Raw genomic sequence first — 13963 nt, forward strand, 5'->3', positions numbered from 1 at the left:
AGTGAATATGTCAAATAATGAGCAAAAAGAAACAATCAACAATTAATAGCCAGAATTATCATTAACTGTTAAACTCTAGAAGTAATCCCATTAATATTAGGAATAAAATATCCCTGCTAGCCCTATTCCTGGTTTACATATTTTTAAATGCTCTCCTAAGAAATAATGCATATGTATCTGAAAAATCTAACCTTATTATAATTCAATCAATGAAAATTATAACATTACTGTAATGCTATCTTTTCCCTATTAACTTGCCACAATTAAAACAAATCCCATTAATATGACTAATATGTAATTCTGGCAGCAGGGTGGTGACATGGACATGCTTGCGACCTGCCCGAGGGAATAAAAATTGGCAAAAACCTTTATGGAAAGCAGCTTGACAGTTTTTTTTTAACCGAGAGCTATTAGAAGGGTTTATGTCCTTTGACCCAGTAATTCTACTTCTGGGAACTCCAGCCTAAGGAAATCATAAGAATTGCTGACAGAGATTTGTGTACAAGGATGTTAATGGTAGTGCTGTTTATAATATTTTTTTTTAAATGGGAAATAACCTAAAGTGTCAAACAATAGGAGAATGGTCAAATAAAGTATGATACATCCAGGCAGTGTAATATGGTACAGGCATTAAAAACATCCTTTTAAAAAAACTAATCTAAAGATACATTATTAATTAGAAAAACGCAGGGTACAAATTTATTTAAATTTGATAGCAATTTTATAAAATGCATATTTATATGTATACCTATATATTAGAAAAAGTTTAATGAACTAGAAGGAAGTACTAAAAAACATAAATAATATGTTAATATCATACTATCAGAGTATGTTAAATTCAGAAAACTTGCCAGATCCTTTAAATCATCATCAGGGATATACATTTCTTATTGAAGGACAAACTTAATTCTAATTACTATGAAAATGTTGTCCTTACTAATAGGCTTAGGTTCAGTCTCTGTGCAGAGAATCATTATTTTTGCAATGATTAGTATATCTTTTATAACCACAGTTTCTGTCCTTAACCAGGGACAGTTCAGATAAATTGAAATACTGAGAGAACCAAGTCTTATAACATCTCTACCAGAAATTCACCATTTCGTTGGTTATGGTAGCTGAGGTTATATGAAGATTAAGAAAGAGCTAGTATGAAGTAATCTTATCTTCTCAACCTTTGTATCCATGAATGCTCAGTTGAAGGAAGTGAACAGTTGGAATCATAGGGCTGGAAAATGCCTATGAGATGCTTAGCATCTTCTTTTCTGGCCACACTCACAGCATGAGGAAATTCGGGGCCAGTGATTGAACCCATGCTGTAGCTGTGACCTGAGCTCAGGAGTGACAATGCCAGATTAATCAGTGAGCCACCAGGGAACTCCTAGTATCTTCTTTTTTCAAATGAGCAATGCAAGAAAACCAACAGAAAAACAGCCATGTAAAAAAGTAGAATCTTAAGAGTTGCAATTGGTTTCTAAGGTACTCTTCTCCCATTTCCTGCCCAAAATGAGAATTCTTAGATCCTGTGGGGGTCTTTACATGTACTGGGAAAACCCATATGCCTGTAGATACAAGTTTCCTCATCTGTCAAACGGTAGCAACTTGAGGATATTTTGTGAGCATCAGGTGAACTAATGCTTTCTAAGATCTCTGTGAGGTAGCTTGGCAGTGTTGGTTATTATGACCTTTGCAAGTTTCACTTTCCTTCTAGGACTTTTCTTATTGGATGACAAATCTGTTTATTGAGCCAAAAAAACAGTTCCTGGAACTATGCAGAATAAGTCTAATCCGCCATCTACATTAGCAGTCCTTCAAATACTGGAAGACAGCTTTCATGAATTTAATAACTGCTTTCTGTGGCTTTTTTTAATTTTCAAGAATAGAACACAGTAGACCATAAAAATGAGCGTTATCAGTCTTCCTTTGGATTTTCTGTGTAAATGTTGTTTAACATTCAAATGGTGCTGATTATAATTTGAGATATTAACAGTTAGATATGCCATTGTGTCCATTTGTTATTGTTTGTAAAGGAGGTTAAACACCATATTAACTTTTGAGTAGTGATTTATTATTGCTTTTGTTAGAGAAAAATAAAAAAGTGAAATAATATAATTTGATATTGCCTTTGAGAATTTTCAGCTTGCAGAAGTCTTTATTTCCTACTCAATTTTATTTTTTAAAAAGCATACATGTAGTGTAAATACAGCATCACATAAATGCTAAGTTGTTCTTTGCTTCCTGGCGTAAGCTGTTGTGTAATATTGCTCTGTAACCATTAAGCAGCTGCTCCGTCTCAAAGATGCTCATATTTCCTTTGGTAGATGAAGGGAATTTACTATATGAACGTCTCCCAATTGCTTTAAGATCTTTGGCTTTTGTGTCAGCTATTTAGATTCACAGTGGTCTACCTAACACACAACATTCATGTTTTTAGAAGGCCCCAGCAGCCTGGAGGTTACAGACCTGCATTTTGCTGAGTCTCACCCTCTGTATCATACAGCAGAGCTTCTGATCCCCTGCATGATCCTCTCCAGTTATTTTGCCAGAGTCCTTAAGTACTGTCTCTTGTATGCTTGTGAGTAAGCACCATTAGCTGTCCAAGTGCCATCCTGTCATCTGTTTCTTTTCTTTAGCCTGCCCGTCTTGGGTCCTGCTTGTCCATTATAAAGTCTGTACCATGTGCAAAGATGCATGAAGCGGCCAGCTGTCTATTTCAGTTGCTTCTCCCAGACTACCCAGTTGCCAGATTCCCACCCATCCCACTCCAGTAAGGTCATGGTCAGCAAGCATAAACTTAATAAGGAGTCCTCCCTTTTGGTGAAGTCTCACTATGTGCCATGCAGGAGTGGAGCCCAGCAGGACCTATGGTGTTGCATTTTGGCTAGTGGGTACCACACCAGTTCTAATGTATTAACAGTGCCTCTCATAGTTTTAGTAACATATAACTTTTTTAGTTTTTCCTATAGCTCTAAACTCCTTAGAATTTGGGGATCTGAGGGTATGGAGTGGAAAAGTACCCCACTACATCCTGAATTGCCTTCATTTTTTTTTTTTTTTGGTCTTTTCAGGGCCACACCCACAGCATATGGAGGTTCCCAGGCTAGGGGTCCAATTGGAGCTGTAGCTGCCCGCCTACATCGCAGCCACAGCAACACCAGATCCGAGCTGAGTCTGTGACCTACACCACAGCTCACAGCAACGCCAGATCCTTGACCCACTGAGTGAGGCCAGGGATTGAACCCGTAACCTCATGGTTCCTGGTCTGATTCATTTCTGTGGCACCACGATGGGAACTCCCTGCCTTCATTTTTTAATGAGAGAGACATTGTCTGTGTGTGGCTGCCATGCTGGGATTACCTTGAGGTGGCCTTTCTCTCCCTTATGATTTGACTCCTAACAGGACCACACTCTCTAGCTTAATGAGCATGACTAGGGCATGATTACAAAGCAAATGGAGTCCAGGCTACTCACTGAAGTAATAAAGAAATGAACTTCAGATAATATCTCTATACCAAAATGTTATCACATATTACACATGATAGAATTTATGTAAATATATTGAAATGTTCACTATTCACTCAGTCATCAACTTCTAGAAATTTTTGAACTCTTTAAACACTTCCGTACTAAATGCCTACGGTTGTAGTTATTTTGTACTAAATGCTTAAGGTTGTACCTTAGTGCCCAGCAAAGTCAGAGATAGAATCTGACGGTAATCAGTATACTCTCCCACTCTGCTCCAAAGCCTAAATAAACTCAGCAGATGACTTCCAGGAAATAACGGGGGTTGGCATAGTTATCCTCCTTTCTTAAGCTATCTATATCTACATTGTTAGACAATTATTAAAGTGTTCATTTGTAACCATGTTTCAAAAAGTTGAATGTTTCAGTTTTTTTGTGAAAGCTTTTAGTGGTCATTGTGTAAGTAGTCACTGAGTTAGTTGTTAAGGGGGATATAGCGATGAACAAAACTCAGTCACTCCCAAACTAAGAAAAAACACAAAGTTTCGGAAACAGTTGCCTTGGAAATTGGACGTGTCAAGTGGTGTAAGTACAAACCAGGTGCTATGGGAATATAGAGGAAAGAGATTATTTCTAGCTGGCACAGGGGTGGGAGGAGGTGGGTAGAGGAACAGATTATGGAGGGGATGGTGGTTGAGCTGGACATTGAAGGCTGAGAGTCGAGCAAGTGGAAAGAAGGCCTTCTGGTCAGAGAAAGCTATGAGGGCAGACCTTTATAGGGCATAGATGGGTAAGGACAAGTAATCTTATCTGATTGGTTAAGTTTTCATGATAAATAAGGTCTCCAAATTTAATGTATTGGCCATATATAAAATATTATTTATCGTATATGAAGTATAATTTATTATACTTTAAAACAACCACAAAAGCAACAGAAATATTTGTATACAGTGATAACCTGCAGTGGTTCAGAAAATTTGAAATATCTTTTGCTCCAGCCATACAAGGGAGTCAATTTCCTTTATTCTCCCAATGGTTTTTAGCACTTTGTACAATGTTGTCCACCTGGAAGTTTCTCGGTAATCACTAAAATGAATTCAATCTGGTGAAAAATTAATTGCTCAAGAAGTAGGTGTTTCTTAAAATAGAAGTGCATCGAATGGGGACATTTTGCTGTTATCTTCTTGAAATGTTTTTGGTTTTTTTTTTTCTGAGTAGTGATTTAATATGAGATCTGAGTTTTATCACCAACCAAGATCTAGGATTTCTTCTCATTCTTCCATTCTGTTTCTAAAGAAGGTAGAAGAATGGATGGATAAAAAACAGTGTTCAGACATACACAGCTCCTCTGTTCACAACAGTGAAGATATATGCTAATTAAATGTTTATCTGTCATTTCATGCTCTGTATGGTTAAAAAGGGGTGTGATGACATTCATTCTGATAAAATTTTTAAATGATGATTTACAAATAACTTGAGACTGACTGAGTCCAGTGTGCATAGTCCAGTGTATGGATGATGGATCCACGGGCCAATTCTAATTTATGGGTAACCTCCAATCGGTGCCTACTCTGGGTTTTATATCTTTATCTCATTTATTATTCCTAACAACTCTATAAGATAGGTCATTATATTATCTAATTTATAAGTGAGAAATCTGAGGCACAGAGAGTCTAATGTTCCAGGATTACTATTACTTTTGATGATTTCAGGATTCCCCATTGGCATACTGTCATCAGAAGTCAAACCCCAGCTCTTTGACTTGAGTGCTCCATGTTGCTAAGCCACCCATAGCTCACATCCCTGCGCTGAATCTAATCCCTTGGTCAACCCTAAAACTTTATTTAAAATCCAATCAAATGGCCAGATCTTGGAATGTAGTCCTGGCAGTATTTTAATTCTGAGGACTTTCATACATTTATTCTCTCCCTGGAGCAGCAGAAAGTAGCCGTATCCACCCCACCTAAGGTGTTCTTTCCCTTCTTACCCTCTGCCCACTTCCCCCACATGGGTGAGAACCTGGGGCCATGCTGGTGTAGGGATTCCCACCTCTAGCCCTGGACATAGCTAGGCCAGCTCCCAAGCATGTCTGACCTACTCAGGCTCCAGACCTGGGGGCCACAACCACTGTGGACCCTGAACCTGGATGTTCCAGAAGGTCAGCAGGCATTCCTGGAGTTCTGAATTCACCACCTTTTGGGAGAAAAAAAAAAATATTCTTGAAATAAAGAGAGTGCCAGGGAATGGTATAAGGGTGGGGAATCAGTGAAATCTGTTAGGTATATTAGAGGCCCATGGAAATGGGTCTGGGTAAAGTATTTGCTGTGTGTACAGGTTCAGCTTTTGTGTGATTTGTGACAGGAACTGGGGTGGGAGTGCTAGTAACAGAAGCTCCCTTTTCTTTAATCAGGGAAGGATTTGTGAGAGCACAGTGGTTCCAAGACTTTGAAGTAATTCCAACAAGGTGCTAATTGTGGTTGTGGTTTTCCTTTTTCTTTATTTCTTTTTTTTTAATGGGTGGACTTTAGTCTACCAGGTGCTATGGAGCTGAGAGCCCCAAACCTTCACTTCCTATGCGTGGACTGTGGCAAATAAAATCATACCAATTTCCCTGTGCATTTGGAAAGTTAATTTTTTTTTCCTTAGAAATTATCTAGCATCTAAACTTTCAACTTTGGTTTAAACAGACTTACTTTGCATTCACAAGAGTTTTGCTTTTACAGATCTTTGTAAGCATACTTGGTTTTTGTTCTAAACTTTAGTTTAAAACGCTTGAACAAATTCTAGTGTTTAATCATTTATTTGCTTCCTGCTTATGTTGATCTTTTTCCTCTTGATGTTTATTTTCAGGATACCTTGAGGATAGTTTTGTAAAATCTGGAGTCTTCAATGTATCAGAACTTGTGAGGGTATCCAGAAGTGAGTAAACTCTTCTCTTATTATTTAATTACACAGTATGATTGAAAATATTTTATATTTTGAACCTTAAAAACAGTATGAAGAGAACTGTGTATTAGGAGAAGTTGATTTTTAAGGTCTTCAACCTTTTGATGAAATTGAAAGTGAACATATTTTGTCTAAATTTCTAAAATATTTGCATTTAAATCATCACTTTGTGTAGGACAAAAATAATTTGGGGTTTGTTCTAATCACTGTGCTATTGGTATTCATGTAATTCACTGTTCTCTCTATGACCATAGATGGTCATTTATATCAAAGGAAGTGTGATTAGTTAAATGTACTCAGTGTTGTTATGATAACCCACATAAGTTTCCTGTAGATAAGTGCCTTTTTCATTTTGCTAACATTTTGGTGAGGGCTTGGAGATGTACAGGATATACACACTAACATGCAGAGTGTAGAAGGGTGCAGAAATTAACTTTGCAGATTGTAGTTGGATATAGATAGAAAGCATTGTTATTCAGAACAATGTCCAATTGTTTTCACTGGCCACCTCACCTGAGACACCCATTCTTGGCAGGCTGGATGAAAATTTTCTTGGGTAAGTTTACCTGGCCAGCTAACTAAGCAAGGGGGAGGTTTTCTTGATCAACTATTTTACTTAAGTACTGGTATGTACAAATTTATGTAAGATGCAGATTTTTCTCTCATTGACCATGCTGAAGAGAGTAACTCATTTCTGCTTTCTCTCCTCTCTGATTTAGCTTATTTATGTAACTTTGAAGGGAAATCTTTCATCTGACATTTTGAGAGTGTCACAGTTTGGAGTGATATTATTCAGGTGGTGTAGGGAGCACTCTGGTCCCTGTTTAAGTTGTATTTTTCACTTGGGTCAAAATTCAGAGGTCACGAACAAGAATTATGATGACCCCAAAAGAGCAAATGAGAATGAGTTGCTCAGGGCAAATATAAGGTAGTGCTTTAGCATGGTGTTCAGTGAAGTACTCTCCAAGCTGGTATGTGACTATGTCTTTTGAACTGTAGTTTTTTAAATAGTTCATCAGATTTCCGAAGTGGCTAGTTCAAATAGCATATGCATCTCAGAGAGTTCTGTACATGAATATTTAAGGTGGTAAGTAACTTACTCTTCCTGACGTAATACTGCAGTGGGTAAACATGTGCCCCCAAAGACTTCTGTTAGGGATCTCTTGGCTCAGGGCAGGGTAAGAGAGCAAAACCTAATATCCTGCATCCCAGTATGTACAAGATTCTTATTTGCTGGGCAAGGGGATTCTGATTGTCTACCTTACTGACTAAGGCACTGAGCCTTGTGTGTCTTTCCTGATCAATATGTGTTTTGCAAAGGCCTCCAATCTTTTAACTTTTTTAATGTTGATTTTTAATTTGGAAAGGTACATGCCTGACTTAACTTACTACCATCTAATGGCATCATGTAAGGAAGGGGGTATTTGAGTGTGTATACACGTGTGTGTATGTGTGTGTGTGTTTTCCTCCTGCTCCTCTTTAGCAGAGAGATTATGCTGCTACAGTTATGAGACGTTATGGGATTATTTGTTTATATTTATACTTTTCTAAGTTTTATGATATATATTCATTCGTCTTATGAGAAGGATAGTAGAGTCTGTCAGAAAATATTATTCATTCCTCATTATAGGCAACATGCTAGATGCCTTAGAAGGAGAGCTACAGATGAGAACCTTTAAAAGCTCAGATAGATATTTTGAGAAATTTGAGTTTAAAACATAAAACGTGATTAAAAATATCTTTCTATAACTGTTGAGAAATGAGGTAAATTTAACATACATCATTCATTCTTCCCTCGTTCGTCTCTCAGAGGTTTTTAAGTTATCTGTTATAGCAAACATTACTGATATGTAAATAGTCCATTCATTATGTGTATTCTTTCATTAGTTAATTTTTTTCAACAAACGTTTATTTTCTACTCCGTATGTAAATAGGTGTCTCTGAAATGCTTGAGAAGTTACTCTAAGTGTTTTAATATATCCACATTATAATCTTATTTACACAATTGAACTTCATTGTTTATGAAATAAGGGTTTGCTAGTAAACATCAACTTTAGCACAATCCTTAGGCTGTGTATCACAAATTCTGACTTCTTGAGGGTTTATGGTATGTTAATGGTTTTTGTGCTCTGGGGTTTTGCTGTCATATGGCCCTCTAATATGTATGTTGACTTTAGCTAATGAAGCTATTCGGTTTTAGGATAGTGATCTTTCTGTTGAATGATATTATCTCCATCTTAAAAGTTGATTTAGGATCAGCTTTTGGAGTGAGGAGAACAATAAGAGAGATTAAGAGTTGGCCTCTAACCCCTAGAATCTGAGGTTCTTCTGAGCCTGGCTTCTAAGAGGATATTGGCAACCTCTTAAACATGATTTGTAGCCTTCAGGCCTCTTGCTGCTCTCTCTGGGAGAGGTGCTAATGCTGATCTTTGCATCTGATGTCAGTTTTTTCAGAGGCTTTTAAACAGGGATATCTGCCTGGGACTTACTGTTCTCATGTGCTTTGTCATTAGATAAGTTGTGTGTGTGCTGTTTTACAATTTGGCTATGTTTATTATTATTAGTCTAATTTCTCTAATCTCCCATCTAGTGTCAAAATGCACACTAAATTTTATAGCACTCATGTAAAAATCTGTAGACAAAGTGTTTATGTTTTGTTTTCTGTTTTGTTTCACTTAAGCAATGACTGAAGCTTAGTTTTCCATCTTTTCCCCCTTCTCTCCCCACCCCCTGTCCAGTTTTATTGAGATATAGTTGTGACATGTATAATTTTAAGTGTCTAGCATAATGGCTTGACTGACATATATTGGGAAATGATTGTCACAATAATAATATCCTTCCTTTTGTATGGATACAAAAAAAAAAAGAGAAAAATATTTTTTCCTTGTGGTGAGAACTCTTAGGATTTATTTCTTATATATCATGCATCACTGTTAACTGTAATCATCATGTCGTATATTACATCCCCAATACCTATTTAATACCCATTTATTTTATAACTGGATGTCTGTTCATTATGACCACCTTCCTCCATTTCTCCCTCTCCTAATACCCACTTCGGGTAACCACAAATCTGATCTCTTTTTTCTATGCATTTGGTTTTATATTGGTTTAGATTGAACATATAAGTGAGAACATACAGTATTTGTTAACAAACAGTCTTTAATGCTTTCTGGGTACTTTGGAATAATCCTCTGGAACAAAATTAAAAAAAAAATTCCAAGGATTTTAAATGTTTGTCTTACTATAAATTATACCTAGTATGTTTATGGTCAAGCAATCTGTGTTGACTATCAAGCCATATGTTTATTAAACAGAAACTACAAATCTTTGCCTAAATATTACATGAGCTCAATACATTGCAAATAGTTGATATGATATAACATGTAAATTTCCTGATGAAAACTCAGTTCTTTGAATTGTACCCATTACTGCTGCAGAAAACCAAATAGATTGCTTACTTTCACCGAACCCCTCAAATGCCTCCTTCTAGCACATACTCTGCTTTCCAATGTCCCATGGAATGTGAGATTTCTTACCTTGCATTTTTTTAACCTCTGGTGTACCTCAAGCCACAGCAAGCAGCTACATTGTAACTGTCCAAAGAATTCAAGCCATAGGCATAGTTACACATCGAATACTTATATATCTTTTGTATAAAATGAGACTGATGCATACTATGTAATATGAGCAATCTCACAGAAGTCAGATGCTTCAGAATTATAGAGCTGAGACTAATCTTGCATTTATGATTTATTCAATTTTTAATAGGTTGAAATATTCATTGTATATTCCTTGATCATTTCTCTGCAATGAAGAATGCTCTTCCTAATCATATTTTCCTTAAAAATATTTTAAGTTAGTTTCAACATACCTGATATTTAAGTAAAGTTCAATTAAAAATTCTGGCTAAGAAAAATTCCTTGAAATGCAGCTGTTCCTTTGGAATTTTATATTCAACTTGGTGTCAGTTTGGAGAGAGGGAAAGGTTAAGTAGACTCTCTGTTCTTAGAGCGAATCTCAAGGGCTCTAAAATTTTGTCACCCCAAGCTAGGGTACACTTATGCTCATTGGAGCTTTTGAAGGCCAGATAAAAACAAGTGAAGAAATAGAAATTGTTCTTAGGCATTGTCCTTTGACACCAACCTGGCAGGCCTCCACCTTGCATGTCATCTCTGCCCATGACCTTGCCCCTGTGGTAACCACTGTTTAAAATTCCCTCCCTTCAGTACCTTCCTCATTCTCCAAAGCCCTGTGCCAGCTATGGCTTTTCCATAGATTTCTTGGACCACCTAAGCTTGTGTGAGATTCATATTCTGTTGAAATCCTGCATCACTTATTGATCCTGTTGTTCAATAAGTGATGAAAGTTTCATTTTAACCTCCATTATTCTTGTGCTTATATGTTTTTCATAAGTGTTTTGTTTACTCAACTTGTTGCCCAATATGTCTTATTAAGGATGGGAGCTATCTTATACTATTTTTTATCCCTTGCAGCGTCCGTTACTAAGTAATGGACGTAGTACCTTATTGGATGAACAGACTATCAGCGAATTAGTTCATTTTTATCTCTTCATCTGCTGTTAGGCATACCTTTTGAACTATTTCATCTTTGCTAACTGCTCTTGGTTGCCAGGGAAAAAGTTGGGGGAAGAAAACAAGGAAAGAAGGAAAGTCAAATTTGTTGAATACCCATTATATACTCAAAACGATGCTGAGCTTTTGTCACTCCTTACTTCATCTCATCCTGAAAGTAATAATATGTGATAGATTATTATGATTCTCCTTTTACAGTTCAGGAAACTGAGGCACACAGCTCAGTTGTAGCAGAGGGAGTTAAAACTAAAACACTGTCTAGCTCTCATTACTCTACTCATTGTAAAACCACATGCTGCCTCACAGATATATTCAGGATGTCTAGAAACCAGTTTTAAAAATTTGAAAAGATGTGTGTGGTTCTTTGTACAAAAACCAACACTTACATTAAAAATCTCAGTTCATAATACATGAGCAAACTCAAAAAGATTTCTTGATTCATAAAATAATACCTTAAAATATAATACTCCATGAGTATATTTTAAATGACTTACAATGCTGGGCATAAAAACTTAAAAACAAAACATATCTATGGAGTAAAACTGCTTAACATTCATGTATGAAACCTGTATTTTGGAAAAAGAAAATCTTGGCTTATATTTTATATTTTTCATATGTACCTATGGTATTTATTTTTATATCAAATAAAATTTATATATATATTTATATCAAATAAATATGATTTCTAGTACATTCTAATATTAATGTTAAAATTATTATAAAATAATAATCTTTTGTGAAACTGTTCCAATTTGATTTATTTAAAAGTGATTTGGTTTTTGAGAGCCAAGTTAGTACAAAGCACCTTGCTTGGATTTGTGCAATAGGCAATATATGTTGTTTCCTATGGCACATCTTTAGACTAGTGGAGTGACAAGTATGATGACTAACACAAAGGACTGAATGGAGAAGCTTGGGCAGTGGGAGTAGGGGAAGTAGTAACCAGTGATGACAGCCTGAGTGCTTCAGTTCTTACACTTGAACACTAGTATCGTGAGGATGTTTCCAAGTCTTACCCCAGGGGATGGGTTGATATCATATCATATCATAGTCTTAAGGTAAAGAGAGTTCCTCATCCTTTCCCAGAGGCATGGGAAATATTAGAGGATTGTATTTAAATGGAGATGACAGTGGTAAATGCCATTCCAAAATTTCTTTTTGTGTTATTCCTCAGCGCCCATAACCCAGGGAACTGGAGTCAACTTCCCAATTGGAGAAATCCCGAGCCAACCATACTATCATGACATGAACTCGGGTGTCAATCTTCAGAGGTCGCTGTCTTCTCCACCAAGCAGGTAACTAAGAAAGGAGCTGCTCTAGTTCTCAGTCTGTATGCAAATAGGTAGGTATGCAGATAAATAGGTACCCAGGTAAAGAGATGAGGGAAATAAAGCAAAGAGCTCAAGATTTATTTTGCCAGTTTTGCACAGATTTTTAATCTTTCCTGGTTAAATTTATTTTGAAATTTGAATGTTAAATGTAACTGTTGTTCAAAGCATTTTAAAAAAATCTTTCAGGGGGACAAGGGAACTATGAAAATATATTAATATGATTTTTTTATTCTCTTCTAAGAAATATAATGATTCTACAAGACATCTAATTACTTTGGTGACTTTAAAAATGGTATTGTCATGGCAAAGATCCCTAGTTTATGTTTGATCCATCCAATTTTTACCTTCATACCATATCCAAGCTGTGGATAAGGAAATGGGAAAAATAAAATGTGGCATTTACCTAACCTTAAAAGACCTTATTCTAGGCCACAGGTTTGCCACTTTCTTCAATTAGTTGATGTTCGTTGAATAGTTTAGTTACCTCTTAGTCACCAGTGAAAGTATTACCTGCCCTGAGATTTGGCTCAACCAGCCTTTGTAGGGGAAGAGCTACATGAGGTGACTTTCCTCTTAGTTCTCTGTTGACATTCTCATTTTTTCTCTCTTGACTTTGTGATTGTAGCTTTCAGTCCCACAGGAGTTTAAAAAGAGGTCTCTTATTTAAATAAGGGGAATTTAGATTTCGAAGCTGTTGTACGTAGGATTTGATATGTTCCGCAATTATACAGTGTTAAAAGACAGCTGAGTGAATGAGAAGGCAAGATAAATATTATAGCTGTATTTTTTTGGGGGGAGGGTATTTGGATTTTCATTATAGAAAGAGCAATCTCACTTCCAGAGCCTCAAATATACCCATGATCAGAGAGAAGATCACACACAAGTTCCAGAGCAAAACATGTATTTCATAATATTAACCTTAAAAAAATCTGGATAACTATTTTCCTATGTTATTCTCAATAACAAAAATTAATTGCATTTGAATTAATTATGGGGCTATGCACACTTATATATTTCTTAACTAAATTCAATTTTCTGTCATTTATGGTCAAACTGTATATTCCTACAGTAAGAGTGCATAATGGAATAATTGGGTTTATTATCATTAAAGTTGTATGTGATATGGTGAGATGTTAAAAATGCTTTAGTTTTTCTATATTTAAAAGTGAGCGGTAATTTTTTATTTTATCTGATGGATTGATATGTTGTCAACACAGATCTTTACTCATGATCATTCAGAATAAAAAAGGTTTAAAAAACATTTCTCTTTTATTTCCTTTTGAAAATCTTTTCTTCCTCATTTCAAGTTTTCCATAGGTAAGTTTTACCACTGATTCATAGATGAAAGAATTAGATTAAAAGAGGTTTAAAAAATACATTGTAACTTTGGGTACAAAGAAACTAAAGAACTACTATTTACTCTCTGGTTTAGCATGGATAGAAATTGCCGTCTTCTATATCATGTTAATACTGAGTGTTGTGAGTCAAATATTAATCACAAATACATCTACAAATACACCCAGACATGCACATGCTTCCAGTGTAGTAGAAAGAGCATGATCTTCCAAGTTGGAAGTCCTTAACTTGGGAGTTCCTATAGCGACTCAGCAGGTTAATAATCTGATGTAGTCT

At 36.0% G+C, this 13963-nt stretch overlaps 1 protein-coding gene across 13 annotated transcripts in view; it reads left to right on the plus strand.

The window, feature by feature from the left end:
• NFIB (nuclear factor I B) overlaps window positions 1-13963 on the plus strand; it is a 245365-nt gene that overhangs the window by 166259 nt on the left and 65143 nt on the right. For all 13 annotated transcript variants that reach the window (XR_014821501.1, XR_014821502.1, XM_021063676.2 and 10 more), the window contains exons 4-5: window positions 6310-6378; window positions 12175-12295. Coding sequence is in view for 11 of the 13 variants with exons in the window: in XM_021063676.2 (XP_020919335.1) it covers window positions 6310-6378; window positions 12175-12295 (190 nt within the window). In the remaining 2 variants the exon portion in view is untranslated. The remainder of the gene's footprint in view (window positions 1-6309; window positions 6379-12174; window positions 12296-13963) is intronic.

Source organism: Sus scrofa, chromosome 1 (assembly GCF_054392235.1).
Source record: "Sus scrofa isolate SSC_HxYL_T2T_F1_AM1 chromosome 1, Sscrofa_HxYL_maternal_Yorkshire_Landrace_v2.0, whole genome shotgun sequence".
Lineage (NCBI taxonomy): Eukaryota > Metazoa > Chordata > Mammalia > Artiodactyla > Suidae > Sus > Sus scrofa.